At 41.0% G+C, this 16,949-nt stretch overlaps 1 protein-coding gene across 4 annotated transcripts in view; it reads left to right on the top strand.

Annotated features, from left to right (window-relative positions):
- Window positions 1-16,949, top strand: part of GRIA1 (glutamate ionotropic receptor AMPA type subunit 1) — a 302,439-nt gene that overhangs the window by 211,718 nt on the left and 73,772 nt on the right. For all 4 annotated transcript variants that reach the window (XR_012001207.1, XM_072756784.1, XM_072756785.1 and 1 more), the window contains exon 11: window positions 724-1,094. Coding sequence is in view for 3 of the 4 variants with exons in the window: in XM_072756784.1 (XP_072612885.1) it covers window positions 724-1,094 (371 nt within the window). In the remaining variant the exon portion in view is untranslated. The remainder of the gene's footprint in view (window positions 1-723; window positions 1,095-16,949) is intronic.

The raw sequence follows: 16,949 nt of genomic DNA, 5'->3' as shown, positions 1-16,949 counted from the left end.
TAACTGATTGAGCCACCCAGGTGCCCCAATCCTTTGTCATTTCTTGAATGAATTATTCTGACCAGGGAAACCACATAAACTGATAGCCAAACCCAGGTCATGTGCTTCACCATGTAACCAGGTGATCAGCCCCATTTGAACTAGTAGGACTAAGAGTGGGGCAGGAGTGAGTTTTCAGTGGAGGAAGGAGGTATGGCTGCTGGGCAGGTAGAAGCAGCAGATATCACTACATCCCCCTCTAGTAATGTGAAGAAGTTGCCTTAACAGTTAGAGCTGTTGGGGATCCCTGGGTGGCTCAGCGGTTTATCACCTGCCTTTGGCCCAGGGCACGATCCTGGAGTCCCTGGATTGAGTACCGCGTTGGGCTCCCGGCATGGAGCCTGCTTCTCCCTCCTCCTGTGTCTCTGCCTCTCACTCTCTCTCTCTCTCTCTCTCTCTGTGTGTGTGTCTATCATAAGTAAATAAATATTTTTAAAAAAAACAGTTAGGGCTGTCAAACAATGGGATAATTTCTCCTGTAAGATAGTGAGCTGAGCATTCATTTGTCAGAATTACCTTATAGAGAGTAGGAGGGATTAGACTTCTAAGGTTCTTTTCAACTTTCACATCCTTTAAGATGCAAAAGAATATTCAATAGAGAGAGAAAAAGAGAACACAGAGCTACTGAGCTCAACTGCATTTCTTCTTCTTCTTCTTCTTTTTTTTTTTTTTTTTTTTTTGCAGAGAGCCGATGTGGCCGTAGCTCCTTTAACTATCACCTTGGTCCGGGAAGAGGTGATAGATTTCTCCAAGCCATTTATGAGTTTGGGGATCTCCATCATGATAAAAAAGCCACAGAAGTCCAAGCCGGGGGTTTTCTCCTTCCTCGATCCTTTGGCTTATGAAATCTGGATGTGCATTGTCTTTGCCTACATTGGAGTGAGTGTCGTCCTTTTCCTGGTCAGCCGCTTCAGCCCTTATGAATGGCACAGTGAAGAGTTTGAGGAAGGGCGGGACCAGACAACCAGTGACCAATCCAATGAGTTTGGGATATTCAACAGTCTGTGGTTCTCCCTGGGAGCATTCATGCAACAAGGATGTGACATTTCTCCCAGGTCAGTCAGCTCTTCTCAATCGTTTTGCTCAATGCTTTATTTTTCTTGGGGAAAAAAAAAAAGCAAATACTGTTAAGTTAAAGAATAAGAATTATTTCCAGACTTCATTGTATTCAGCTTTTCAATTATGCTTTATAGTCAACTGTCCAGTGCATGCTGCTGATTATCTGGATACCTCCTGTGTTTGAGCCAACTCTGTCTGCTATCTGGTTGCTATGCTCAGCCAAGATTAGCAGACATCATCAGAAATCTGGTGTTCTGTGGCTGAAAGGTTCAAAGAAGGGATGGGGGACAGTATGGTACAACTACCAGTTAGTGAGCATCTACCATATGCAAAGCAAGGTTTTGAGTCCCATACTTGCATTATCTCACTGAATCCTCACAGCAGCATAAGGTGGGACCCTCATTATATCTTCTTTCATTAATGAGGAACCACACGAATGGTGAATCTTACCAAGTTTACATGGCTAGTAGCTAGGTGAGTCTGAATCTACTTCAAAGCGCTACTTCTAATGCTACTTCTAAGTGATGGAAGGAGTGCTGAACTATGAGTGGGTTCCAGCACTGGCTGTAGTGTGCTCTGTATAGGCCTGAGCAGGTCACCTGACCCTAGTAGACCTGTTTCTTCATTTTTAAGAGAAAATGTTCTCTTTTTCTTAGTTCTGAGATAGACGTCAGAAATAATCTAGTTCCAGTGGTGATGTAACTTTGTTTCTTGTTGTTCAAAAGTGGAGTTTCTCAGAGGTGCCTCAGATACTGAACCGTGAGTACTTGGGTGCCCAAATCAGTGAGGTTGCAGCCCCCCACATGAGACCAGAGTAGCTCTATTTTTTTCTGTTTTATATATGAGATGGTGAATACTATTTCTCTAAAAAAAAATGATTCTGTAGCTACGAAAGGGGGGATAAAAGGCAGGATATAAGGGAGGGGGCATGAAAGAAACTTGGAATCTACCAATCTGGACCAATCCTCACATTTATTGATCTCCTGTCTTTGTGTGTAATGTTTTTTCAACTACATTCTGGAATGTATATGGTACAAATCCCCTCCAATTTACCTGATACACAAGCACTGACTATATTTCCTTTTTCTTTTACAGTTGTTCATTGTCTATGAACTCCTTTTCCACTAGGCTGTCCCTTGTAGACTACCAAGTTTCTAAAGCACATAGGAAGGCATGACTTGGAACTTGGCTCTCATGAATAGATTTGCGCACACTGTCACCTTCTGGGGGCAAATTGCATAAATATTAAAGCCTCATGGATCTGTGCTGGAGGCATCTTTACCACTTGTCTGTTTTGCATTTCAGTGTCAACAAGAAGTAATTCCTAAGTAGCAATGGAATAAAATTCTTCCTAAGGAGCTTCTGTTAGGACTCATTTTGGCTGCTGTATAATTTAGGTAGTCTCATTGTTCACCATTATAATCTTGTTTTTCTTTAAATAAAAAGACAGTTGGGGGGTGGGGTGCGTGGGAGAGGAGGTGTGAGACTGGATGCTTGGCCAATACTGCCAAACACATGGTAAAGAGTAGATAGAACCAAGCAGGGGAAGGACTTGCTTAAAAATAAATCAGGCCAGTAGATAAACAGTGGGAAGAAATGACTCTTAGCTAGTCAGTTATAATGTAGGGCCATCATGGTATACACGTGTCTAAAAAGACCCAAAGTTTGTTTTTCTCCATTATTTCCTTCCTCGGTGGCATCTCACATCCTAATGCCTCACTGGAGTCGTCTGACCTCAGGGTATGTTTTCATACTCTTCACCCTTCCTCCCATGGTCACAAGTTGGTGGCCCACAAGAACCAAATTCTCTGCCAGGCCTGCATTTATTTAATCTGCCCAGAATTTGGTAGTTGTTGTGCACAGCCAAGTGGCAGCTGCCCTCCTTAGCTGACCCATGCCTCCTCCACTACACCCAACCCCTAACTAACCACTTTCATCCCTTTGTTACCCAGCTGGCCCCTGGATACACTGTAATGCTATTCTGACTCTCAGGGGGTTTCTATAGGCCCCTAAACTCTGGGATTGGCCAGGGTAGGCCTGACAAAGAAAAGTACACCTCAAATAGATAAAACTTATTCTAAAAACTTATTCTAAGTTTGTGGCCTCTGGCTGCAGGAAGATTTTCAAACTTTGTCTCCAGGACTTCTGGGGGTTCCATTAGAGTATCTTAGGAACCAACACTGAGTGAAGAGGAGACCGAGCAGGATCCAACACAGCCTCCTTCTTCTCAATCTTTGATAGAACCCCTCCACTCTGGGCCTGTTTTCACTGGTAAAATGGAACAGTTCTCACCCTCATGTATTGTTGGGAGGTTTAAAATAGATTGATAACATATAGAACCCATAGTGTAATATCCAGGAAGTACTATAAAACAGATCCACTTTTTATTATTTTATTGATTTTATATATTGGGCTTCTCTTCAACTTCACAAGAAGAAAAGGAACTCACACTGACTTGAAAGCCACTGGACTTCTCCCTTCTCGGGAAGCCCAGAGACAAAGCAGAAACAGCCAGTGGTTCACTCCAGAGACAAGCAGCATCTAGATTCCTGAGTCTCTTCCTCATGGAAACTGAGGAGAAGGATTTGTCATTTTGAATTAAGAGACTAACAGATCTTTAAGGGGGGGGGGGGATCCTGGGTGGCTCAGCAGTTTGGTGCCTGCCTTCAGCCCAGGACGTGATCCTGGAGTCCTGGGATCCAGTCCCACGTCAGGCTCCCTGCATGGAGCCTGCTTCGCCCTCTGCCTGTGTCTCTGCCTCTCTCTCTCTCTCTCTCTCTCTCTCTCTGACTGTCTCTCATGAATAAATAAATAAAATCTTAAAAAGAGAGAGAGAGAGAGAGAGAGACTGACAGACAAAAGAGTAAGCCTTCCAAAATAAGTTTTATCTACTTGAGGTGGACTTTTCCTTGTCAGGCCTACCCTGGCCAATCCCAGAGCTTAGGGGCCTATAGAAACGCCCTGAGAGTCAGAATAGCATTACAGTGTATCCTGGAAATATACACTAGAGAGAAAAAGCATATACTTCATCTCACCAGGGACCAGCCAAAAAAGACAAGGACACTTAGACAGTGATCAGAGCCAGAGACCAAGCAAACAACTACAAATGTCAACAGAAGCTTTTCTTTTTGCTGTCTGCATATTTCCTGATAAAGTCACCAAGTTTCAAGAGCCTCTGACATGCAAAGCGCTGTATCACTCTGGGTGCTATGGTGGGAAGCACTTTAAGTGACTTGTACACATCAACATCCTTTCAAAAGAGCTTCAGTTAGCTGTTCTTGATGTTTACTTAAAGAATGTTTCATAAATCCTCACTAATTTAGATTTTCAGAAACTAAGTTCCATCTAAATTACATGTATCTACTACACTCATACACAAGTAGCTTTATGTCTTAATCTCTTCAAAGTCCACGTTAATGTCTCTTAATCAAAGTTAACAAAATGTAGCTAAATGTGCTTACCTACAATTAACACAATAATCTGACCACAGTAATATGAACAGATAAAGAGTTGTCTTTCTTATAAGAGAAGTGGAAGCAGACAGTGTCTCACGGTTTAGTGAAATCAGGATCTGCTATTTTGTGATTGTCTTGGCATTTGCTCATATTCACAAGATGGCTACCCCCAGACATCATGTGCATGTTCAAGCAGCAAGAAGGGGAAGAAGCGTTGACATTTCTAACTCTTTGGATCAGAAAAACAAAAGCTTAACAGAAAACTCCCCACCCCAGCAGCTGACATGTACTTCTATCTCATTAGTCAGAGCAGTGGCCCATGATCACTTTTAGGAGCAAGGAAGGCCAGTAAGGCAAGGACTTAGGTGTTCTAGTCTCTAGAGGGGAAGGGGTGGGGATGGATGGTGGGGAATCAATGAGCAGCATTGGCCACAGCGCCTAAAGTCAACGTTTTCTACACTTACACTGTGAATAAATAATCTGTAATTAACACATTCAATGACATGCTAGTAAATGCTTCTGAAATGCTTTAAAGACTCTTCCCACCTCTCTTTAAAATATTTATGTGAGAAATTGGTTTAAGTTTTTAACATTCAAAGTTAAAATTCAGTTTAGCTGTGATCACAGATTACAATTTTTTATACTAGGCTGATGGTAAGATTAAAATTCCATCCATGAATTGACTTCATAGCCCTGCTTCTTATGTCTGATGACCTATTTTTAATAGATATTAAGATTTCTTTTCCCATAGAGAGGAACATTTTGAGAAGATATATATTAAAGGAGGGACAAAACCATCACAGGCAAAGTGTATTTTTAGCTCCCTCTACTTTCTTTTCTGCACTCTTTCTCCCTATTTGTGGCAAGTGTAGTTTATTTATTCAATAGATATTGCTAATTGTCCACAACATGTAGGGCATGGTGCAGGGTGCTGAGAATATGAAAATACATCAATGAGGAGCATGGAACTGTAAGTATTTGCTTCAAGGAGCTGACAAGTATAATGCTGTAAGACAGACATTAAACGGGCTATTGTGATGTGCTACAAATAAAATGATCCTGCTGTAGCAATAGATAATAAGGGAAGTAGAATTTCAGGGGACTTCCTTAAGTAATTCTGAAAAAATTTCTCTGAGGAGCTAATAGGTAAGAAAGAAATAGGCTTGCATAGAGCTGAGAGCTTTAAGAGCCAGTGCAAAGGCTCTCAGATGGAAAAGAGTTTTGTTGCTTTCAAAGATGGAAGAAATGACCAGAGTATATGACTTGCTGTGAATGAGAACAGAGATTTGAGATAGCATCAGAGAAGTAGGCAGAGTCCAGATAATGCACAGTTCCGTACTATAGTATAGATTTACAGTTTTACTTTAAATATAATGGGAAGACATTGGAGAATTTTTAAGCAAGAAAAGGACTGATTTACATGCTGAAATACCACTCTAGGGAGCTATGAGGAAAATTAATTGGGCAGAGAATAGTCAAGAATGGGAACAGAGAAATAAAGTAAGAGGATCTCATGGCCATCCAGGGGAAATTATAGTGATGGAAATTATAGTGGTCATGAGGATGGATTTGTGGCCTACTTTGAAACTAGAACTGATAGCACTTGCTGATGGACTGGATATCTGAGAGTGAGGGGAGGGAGGAGTCCATGGTGGATCCAAGAGGTTGGGAACATTTGGAAAACATGCAACTACAGTTCCAGAGACCTTTAGCTTTGAGCGGGATCATTAGGATGGTCTAATTTATCCATCTCATGTTATGCATGAAGAAACCGAGGCCCAAGAGGGCAAAGCGATTTCCTCTGAGGTGACCAAGAAAACCCTGTAGCCTGTTGATGCCCAGTCCACTACTTACTACGCAGTGTCAGCCCAAGGCTCTACTGCCTGCAAATAGCTAAGAGTAAGCCCTTTGCCTCTTTATTCCCCACTTCCTCATTGGCTTGTCCATGGAGTCAATACTTTTCTGGTTGGGTTCAGATGACCTTAGAGAACAAGAGAGGTTTGGAGGGTTCTAGGCAAATAGTGAAAATGGGAAATTATGATTACATCTTTCAAAAGTCTTTTATTCCTGATCTTAAAATGTATCAGAATATATGACGATTATCTCCAACTAGTGAAGGTAGTTAGTCTCAGTGAGAAGTCTCAAGTGGAGGAGTGATGGTACTTTGGAGATCTCCAGGAACCTTGTATCACACCCCCTAGCTAATCTAATTGTTGGGCCAAGTGATTCACCATGGGAACAGGATAACCAATGAACAGATTCCAAACTGATAACCAACAACAGTTTGACCTTTGCATTCACACAAAAGTTCCATAGCAACCCATATGCCATGACATTGAGAGGTGATGAGAAATCCACCCCATCCACCTCCTGTTCTCCCACCTCCTCTCCCAGAGACAGTCATGCAAACCTCCTTCTCTTGCTCATCTTGTGTCATTTAAGTGCTGCAGGAGGAAAGAAAGGATGCTGAGAGTTGAAATTTAGGGAGGTTGGCTACCTGAGATCATAAACTATTTCACCTTTAGAAAACATAAACCTCATTTAGGACACAGATTCATTGCTGCAAGTAACAATATCACAAGGCTATATAGATAATCATGATGCAAGAAATGTATGACAGATGCTTTGTTCCTTAAGACTAGGTATGGGAGTTTCTGTGGGGACCTCCTGGATCAGAATCATCTGTCCCTCACATTGGCCCAGGTGAGGGAATGCTGCAAATGTGACAGGTGTGATCTGTGCAGGTACTGTCTGGGAGCAGCCCCATCCCTGAGGGACTTCTTCAGCTCAGTGCCTCTTTCCTTTTCAACTTTAATCCTCTGCCACCTGATGGCAAGATCCAGAGCCAGACTTCAATGCCCAGCAGTTTCAGAGACCATTGAGAAGCACAGAGTGGAAGTTTCAGAAGCTCCAGAAGCCACATGGAAGTATTAAAATGAATGCAGTGACGAGGATAAAGGCTTCACCGGGTACGCAAATGAAAAGCATCATTTTCTGCATCTCAGCCAGCAATTCTGGCCATCAGTAAGAGGAAAGTCAAATTACACTCTCCCTCTCTAGAGTGTACTGAAAGTCCAAGGTTTGAATAGCTTAAATGAAGGAGAGATTGATTTTTTTTTCTTTTAAAATCACAATAGGCGAGTTTGTAGAAAATGTTTCACCAAACTGAAAGGGATGTTTAGAGTCATTTGCTCACTCATTAAATGTGTATTTAGCACCTATTATGCAACAGACGTGGTTCAGAGTGATATAGGAGATATCACTGAACTAAGCAGACAAAACTCCCTGCCCTTCTAGGAGCTTACCTTCTAGTGAGAGGAGGCAAGCAAAACACCTGTAAAATGTAATCAACACCCCCATCCCATTATCATTAGGTGAAGGTTCTGGCATACACGGAAGAAAGGGATTTATCCAGGGGTCACAAAGATAACTCATGTAAGCTCAGTAACAAAAGAATGGAGGTCAGCCAGGGGCTGCAGTGAGCTAAGACACATATATGTCAGCTGAAGAAGGCAACTCCCACTCAGTTCTGGTCAGTCATTGCCCTGGGAACTCTATGCAGAGGAAACACATGACAAGATTCAGTTGGAGATCCCTGGAAGGATGGCAAAGAGTATAATGTACCACTTGGAATATTTATGTACTTTTTAAGGAATTTTCCCCCTCCATTTTTGGTTCCAAGTATAAAATGTGATCACTGTTTTTCTCATCTTTCACATGCCTTAGAAAATCCAGGCCATGAGTAGGGGCTACACTAGAAGAGAAATGGTCCCTATGTCTCCAAAACCAAAAAAGTCTACCCATGACTACATTCTCCCTAGGTTCTACATTTTCCTGGAAAGGGCCCCCTGTTTCTTTTTAAACTTTCTCTGGAAATACAGCATTTAGGACCAGAAGACCCAATTGTTCATCTTCAGAGAAGTACAGAATTCTACATAAGAAAAATATGAAAGCATTATTAATTGAAGTGATGGAGAATGTATACTCATATTCCTATAAGGAGTTTGATGGTTTTGAATATGAATTAGGCACAGCATCCCTCTATGCAAAGGAATACTTTTGCCCTAGCTATGTTCAAGGAAGATAAAAGGCAAATTAAGGCCAGGGTATCACATAGAAGATAAATTGTGTTAAGCACACTAACATGGAAATGGCAAACCTAGGGTATGACAATCATGGTAGATCTCCTGTGGTTTTAAGAGGGCCTTAAAATAAGGAAGCATGGTTCCTGCTGGAAGCAGGATGGAGTTCTACCCAAGGGAGGCAATGGGAACAGCTGTTGTCACAGGGAGCAGGCCCACAGGATGGGAGGAAGTGGTAAAGGAGCTTAGAAAAAAGTTCAGTCTCAGTCTATGGTTGGCCCACTGGGTGAGTCACTAAATCTGTCTCACTTCTCTCCATCCTCAAAATGGAAGCAAGATGGTCCCTATGTCCCCAGATCCTCATCTAAGGCTTGTCTCCCTCTGATTCCCAGGTTCAACCAAGGTTCTAGCCAAACCAAATTGTATTTCATTTCATTTCCCCATGCCCTTGTCATCTCCTCCACTTAGAGTGACTGCTCCCTTCTTTCCTGCTCAAGTCTTCGCCCTTTGCAAATACTGGATTCCCAGCCCCAATTACACCTCTAAAGTTGTGCTTCATGGTAATGGTTATGTCTGAATTCTGGAATAGGGTCGCTGCAATTGAATCCTAGCAGCATCTCAGTCTCTTCTTCTGGAAAATGGGAGTGATAAGAAGAAGACCTACTGAAAGGATATTAAATGACATAATGCCTAGAAAGCTCTTCCTCTGCATAGGGCTGATCCATAGATAGGATGAGCTGTTGATGTTGCTGTTGCTTTCACCACTGTCACCGTATATTTCTGAGGGCATCTTTCATCTTCAGCCCTGTACTAGAGTTACCCTGGCTATTCATCACCAAGACGTAGACTGGCAGATTGATCTCTGCAGCTCATCCAAAACCTGGCACTTGGTGTTGTGTATTCAAATACACACTTGTTGAATTAACATGTCACTTTCTAAGGATGTCATATTTTTCATTTAATGGAGATAAAGCCATCTAATGAAGAGAATTTATGACTTTCACTAACTACCTGTGTTACATGGGGAAACTCAGTCCTGGTCTATGAAGGAATTTGGAGAAAAATCAGGTAGAACTGGAGAAAAGGAGGTTAAACAGGCCCAAAATACAAAGTTCCCTATCATCCAATAGGTACCAGTTACCCCATTATTCAGAAATGTTCTAATCACCTCTTGGCTCACAAGACAGTAGTAATAATTGCTTTTACTTGTTGCAATTACTTGTTAGGCACTCTGATGTTAGATCACACTACTTATCATCATGAAAACCTCTTCCTGGGTACATCAACACCATTCTATAGATGAGAAAACTGAGGCTTAGAGTGATTAACTCCCTCATCCTTGGTTACCCAGCAGAGCTGGGATTATAACCTGTGTTTGTCTGATTCCATGAATTATCCTTGACACAATGCAGTCTTCCAAAATCAGAAATCTTCTGAGGGTCCCTTAGGGCTCCCTGTGGATTGTTAGAATTCATGAAAAAAAAAAAAAAAGGTACTCATTTTTTTTTTCTGTAGGACTTCCTCACTCTGATTATTTTAATGGACATTTTTTGCCTTGGGTTTTTATTCCATTTTTATTCTTTACAATCTCTTTGTCTTTAAAAGTCATCTCCTGAGAAAGGAGAGGTGAGCACCCAGGAGTGCACTCTGTGCCCATCAGGAGAGAGTACAATGTGGCCAGCTGGAGTGAGGAAGATATGAAATATAGACAAAAACAAAGCTATAACTAGTGCCACTTTGGAGAGGCCAATCTCTTGGCTTCAGCTAGGAGGTGACTATGGTATAGGATAGGCTTCATAGTCACAGCCAAAAGCTGAAGAGGGCATGGGATTCTTTAACTGTAACTCATTAGGAATGGGGGTGAGGAAAGAAAAGGCAAAAAGGATGACAAATGGCCTTAAAATTGTAGGAGTAAGAAACTTATAGTCTCCACACATTTATCCTATAAATATGGTTGTGCAAATGTGACAAGATATATGTATAAGGACATTCCTTTCACTGTTGTTTTAAAAATCTGGAGGTAGCCCACTGTCCCTCAGTGGAAGTCTGCTGAAAGAAGCATAGTTCATCATCCAGTGAAACCCAATGCAGCTGTTATGGTAGAAGAACAAGGATGCTTGTGCTGCTTTGTAAAGATCTTTGGGGTTACATGGCAGGGAAATAATGGGTTGTGGTCCCACTGGTCCCAAATTATAGGTTCTTTTCACTGCAGCAGGCTGCCTCTCTGGAACACAGGGAACTCAGAGAATGTGTAACTGAGGGCTAAACTCTGTGGCATGTGGTTTGGTGCCAATTCTTTTCTGAGAAAGGAAAAATTAGTGTGGGCTGTGGTGAAAAGAGACCTCTGGGAAACATTGGACTATGCCTTGAAAGATAAGATAAGATTTTCTACAAAAGCAAAGAAATGAAAAGGGAAGTCTCAGGGTAGGGGAGAAGGAGTGGGCAGGGATTGCTATGAACAAAGGCACTGAAGCAAGCATGTGTTGAGCCATGGGACCTGTCAATCAAGGTCATCCCTAGGTACTCATTAGCTGAAGGTTCAGAGCTGACAAAGTTTAATAGTAAACTCAATACTATGACTTTGGGGGACCTATAACATTTGTAAAACCAGTTGAGCATCACCCAAAAAACAAAGTCTAAAATGGGCAATGTTGGGTCAGTTCTTCAGTTGCCATCAGAAAGAAATTCCCTGCTACCCATTAAGCACCTTTATTGATTGGTGTTAAGGCTTGGTCTACCATGGATGGAATGATGTCAGCCAGTTATAACCTCTAGAATTCAGAGAATCCTGGCTAGGCACTCAGGGAGTCCCTGCCCCTGCTGCTACCAGGTTATTTATCTCCTGAGTAGCACAAAAAGAAATGTCAGGCAGAAAGATGCCTTCCCTTCTGTATAATTCTGGCTAGGCACCCACTTGATAGTCTTCTTCTCTTTCATGTCCTATTCTCTGTGTAGGTACCCATTCTGTGAATGGATAGAAAGAATGGAGAAGGAGTTCATTTTGTTTTATTTCTGGTTACTGTATGTATACTTCTGTAGACACCAGGGAGGATTAATCAATCAAATGTTTTAATTGAGCACCATCTTGGGTCTAAACCTTGCCTTAGCATAATGATACTAAGCATTGTGGCAGATGCAAAGAAGCAAGAAACATGAGTTCTGACCTCTGACTTTGCAAGTCAGTAGTAAAACCAAGATATATAAGAAAGAAGGTAGTAAAGCAGAATGTGTATTTGAATAATTCCCAAACACAGGATTTATGGTCAATAGGTAGAGAAAAAAGATCACTGAGGACTAAAATGATCTAGGCTGCCTTAGTGAAAAAGGAGAGACTTGGGCTTGTCTCAAGGATAAAGCTAGACTTATAGAAGGAACTCTATAGAAGGACTTTTAGAAGGTAAGGCATTTGGGGGATAGAGGGAAGCCCAAGCAAAGAAGGAAAAATAATTGTGTTTTGGGCACCCCGGGTGGCTCAGCGGTTTAGCGCCGCCTTCAGCCCAGGGCCTGATCCTGCAGACCCAGGATGGAGTCCCACATCGGGCTCCCTGCATGGAGCCTGCTTCTCCCTCTGCCTGCATCTCTGCCTCTCTCTCTCTCTCTCTCTCTCTCTCTTTCTCTCTCTCTTTCTCTCTCTCTCTCTCTTTCTCTCTCTGTCTCTCATGAATAAATAAATAAAATCATTAAAAAAAAAGAAAAAGGAAAAGGAAAAGGAAAATAACTGTGTTTTGAGACTAAGTAAACATTATTCAGAGAGACCTGGGTTTGAATCCTAGTCTACCAGTTACTAGCTATAAGCCTTGAGCCAGTAACTTAACTACAAAGCCACTGAGGTTCCTTTAAAAATTGGGGCCATTGGGATCCCTGGGTGGCGCAGCGGTTTGGCGCCTGCCTTTGGCCCAGGGCGCGATCCTGGAGACCCGGGATCGAATCCCACATCAGGCTCCCGGTGCATGGAGCCTGCTTCTCCCTCCGCCTGTGTCTCTGCCTCTCTCTCTCTCTCTCTCTGTGACTATCATAAATAAATAAAAAATTAAAAAAAAAATTTTTTTTTAAAAAATTGGAGCCATTAATGCCAATATCGTCGGATTATTACAAGAATACATAGGCAAACAAAAACTGATGCACAGTGCCTAGCATATACCAGGGATTCAAAAATCTTAATTTTCTTTTCATCTTCTTGTGTTAATCACGTCACTTCCTTTCCACATTGTCTCCAGTTTCCCACCAATCATTTTTTGTCTGCTGAGAGCTTTCTAGGACTCAGTGCCATGAATCTCTTTATCTAGTTGTCCTCTTGGCCCAGCATTGGCCAGAGGGAAGTCCAGAGACTGCTCCCAGAAGAAGAAGAAAGGCTGCCAGGTACAGTATTATGACTGGAGGATGTGGACAGCATAACTCATCCTATCCCGGGGTTATTTCTCACTTTAAGCTTGGACTAGAACTGGATCTGAGATCCTGCCTCTCTCCCTAACAAAACTCATCTCCTGGGCAATAACATTCCCTGCCAAACTACATTGTTCACTAGTCCCTTCCTCATCTCCTGGGCATCTGATTTTCTTAGTGGTTAGCATTACAGTCATTATTTTTTGTTTCCCAGAATGACAGATACTAGTTTTGCAGGACTTGTAAATATTTAGCACTTTTTCAACAAACTAACAGTACAAGCTCAGAAGTTGGAGTGGGGCTTATTTCTGCCTCTCACACTTGCTGTGTGACTTTGAACAAGTAACTTTGCAATTCGGAGTTTCTGTTACTATTGCTACGTAACAAGCCCGAATTTATGGTGCAAAATTACAGACATTCTATTATTCTCATAGTATCCATGGGTCAGGAAATTTGAAAAGCAGCATAGTGGGATGGCTTCTTCTTGCCTAGGGATGTCTAGGGCTTCAGATGGAAGAACTAAAAGGCCGTGAATGATTTGATAGCTGGGGGATGGAATCATCTGAAGACTCATACACACAACTGGCAGTTGAAATTATTGTCCCAAATGCCTTACATGTGCTCCCTCCGTGCTCTGCTTGGGCTTCCTCAGCGTGAGAGTCAGTTCTAAGAACAAGGGACCAAAGGAAAGGCAGGCAGAAGCTGTATCACCTTTCATGACCTACCCTGAGAAGTCACAAAGGGTGATTTCTGCCATAGTCACAAGTCCAGCCATATCAAAAGGGAAGGAATCTTTCAGTAGAAAAAGTGTCAAAATCACATTGTTAAGAGAAACATGTGGAATAAGACAGATTGTTGTGGCCATATTTGGAAAATACAATCTGTCATACCTTATATATAAAGAGAAGATAATCCTTTTTGGAATAATTGTAAAGATTAAATAAGAAAAGTTTTTATGGTACTTAGAGTGGTGCCTGACATGTAATCAATAAAAGTCATATATTTATTCAGTCTCTCCCCCTCCTTTCTCCTTTTCCTTCCCCCACTCCTTCCCCATCTCCCTCCCCAACTCTCTCTCTCCCAGAGTAGAGATACATACACATATATGACATTTATAGTCGGTGCTTATTAATGTGTAGTCAGTGCTAATTAATATTTTGTGTCCATAATAGATACTAGTAATTATTTAAGTTAATGAATCTATAGATTAGATCTCTAATGAATCTACAAAATAGAGCCTTAAATGTCAGGCAGTTTCTTATCGAATCATCTCATTTTATACTTGGAAAAACCAAGGTTGAGAAAGTTTGCAAAGTCGACTAAATTAACATTGAGCATTTTATAGTCCAGACTTTGATGAAGCATTTTTGTTGAAAATAAATCAAGTGGGGATGCCTGGATGGCTCTGTGGTTGAGCATCTGCCTTTGGCCCATGGCATGATCCTGGAATCCCAGGATCAAGTCCCACATCAGGTTTCCTGCATGGAGCCTGCTCCTCTCTCTGCCCTCTCTCTCGGTGTCTTTCATGAATAAATAAATAAAATCTTAAAAAAAAAAAAAAAAAAAAAGAAATCAAGTGACCCTAACAACGAGCAATTTTTCAAATGACTGATGTTTAGATTTCAACACTTTTCAGGATATATAGGTCCTTGAACTTCATCATAATCCCTAAGAGGCAAATGAAAAGAGACAGGAGGAACACAAGAGCTTGGTGTGTTCTCATTTTGAAGATCTGAATGCTGAAATGAGCCAGGTCACTGCCTTTGCTTTTTTGACACTATATATATTGTTCCTGCTCCCCACAGCCAAAGGCGCCACATTTAGGCAATATTTGCTCAGTGAACCAGCAAAGCAGAACGGAGTTAGCAAAATTTGAGATGGTGTGCCTTTTCATCCCTGTACTGAGAAGTAAAACCAAGGCAAACAGAACAAAAGGGGCATGGTTTATTTTTCCTTAGCAAAGCCATATACAGCGCCTGGCTGGACAAGGACAGCATCAGAAGATAAAATTGTGGCCAAGTGACCTTGGGCATGTCACTTTCCTTCTCACACCCCAGATTTCACAGTCTGAATGATCTAATTCTACAATGGGAGGTGTTTACTGAGCCCTTGTGATCAGTTCTCTCAGTATATGAAGAATACACAGCAATAAGAAATGCCAGATCTTTACTTACGTGATGTTTATTTTGTTTTAATATTTTATTTATTTATTCATGAGAGAGAGAGAAAGAGAGAGAGAGAGAGAGAGAGAGAGAGAGAGGCAGGGACACAGGCAGAGGGAAAAGCAGGCCCCATGCAGGAAGCCCTATGTGGGACTCGATCCTGGGACTCCAGGATCACGCCCTGGGCCAAAGACAGGCACTAAACCACTGAGCCGCCCAGGGATCCCTACTTACATGATGTTTATAGTCAAACTGAGGAGATATGACTAAGACATAAGAAACAGAGAACTTACAAAGCTTAGGTCTATCTTGGGACCCAAGTGCCATCCATGGATGACCCAAAAGTGAGAGATGGATGTTGGTAGAAGGTCAGTTCTCATCTACCCATCTGGCTGAGGAGGGAAATGAGCAGACACATCATTAAATCTGAAGCAAATCTACTAGACTTCCCTACAAAACCAGTGGCTCTATTTCACCTTATCTGCTACATCAAAACTCAAAGGGGAAAAGGAGGATTTCATACTAATACAAAGAAGATTTGTGGTTTATTTTTTAAAACCTCAATCTCTTTTTTAGTCACTGGACTCTTCTCTCTCAAATTTGATTTGATATGCTGAGATTTTAATTGGAGGTACTCTTTTCTTAATATCTTCCCCCTTTGACACAAAATTTATTTAATTTTACTGAGGTATAAGACACAGTGAGTGCACAAATCATAAAGACATAGCTTAATTTTCATAAAGCAAAAAGATTTGTGTGATCAAAATTAAAATTAAGAAATCTAATACTACCAGAATCTCAGAATCTCTTTTATGCTCCCTTCCCCATACAAGAGTAATCACTATCCTGACTTCTGACATCAAAAACTAATTTTACTAATTGAACTGTTTTTAAATCTCATAAGTAGAACTATAAAATGTGTATTATTTTGTCTGCTCTTTTTGTTCAATATTATGTTGTCATATTCTTCCATGTCATCACATACAGTTGCAGTCTGTTCATTCTCATTTTTGTATAGTATTTCATTGTATGGATATGCTGCAATTTATTTATCCAGAAATAAAAGCAGAAGTGTGACTATCTTTGCAGATAAGCATTTCTGTTGTTCCCAGTGTGAGGCCATTATATATAATCCTGCTATATTCTTGTAAAAGTCTTCTGATGAACATATGCAATTCCTTTTGGGTATATACCTAGGAGAGGAATTCCCAGACCACATTATTTATAATTCCCTGTTATAGATTTTGCCAAACTGTTTTTGAAAACAAATTTACATCCTCATAAACAATAGAGGTGTTCTAGTTGCTCCACATCTATACCTTTTTCATCTTAGCAAGTGGGTGTTGTAATATCCCATTATGATTTTAATTTGCATTTGCCTGATGACTCGTAGCTTTTTCATATTTATTAGCCATTTGTATAGCCTCTTTTATGAAGTAGCTTTGAAAAATCTTTCCCATATTTCTGTTAGGTAACTTTTTTTTTCTTATTGCTGTTGTATTTTAAAGCATTCTTTGTATATCTCTGATAATGCATATTATCAGGTGCCTGTATTATATCTTCTGTTCTGTATTGTATTTTCACTATCTTGAGAGTGTTGTATGATGAACAGAAATTGTTTTAATGTAGTCAGTGTAGCAAATTTTCCCTTTATGTCTAGTACTTTCAATGTGTTGCTTAAGAAGCCTTTGCCTACCTCAAAGTCATGAAGATATTCTATGATTGATTTATGAAATTTTAACTTACATTTTAATTTATGAAATCATAAC

The sequence above is a fragment of the Vulpes vulpes genome, chromosome 4, assembly GCF_048418805.1.
Source record: "Vulpes vulpes isolate BD-2025 chromosome 4, VulVul3, whole genome shotgun sequence".
NCBI classification, from domain to species: domain Eukaryota; kingdom Metazoa; phylum Chordata; class Mammalia; order Carnivora; family Canidae; genus Vulpes; species Vulpes vulpes.
Note: the sequence above shows the minus strand (reverse complement) of the source record. Positions and strands in the feature narration are given on the sequence as shown.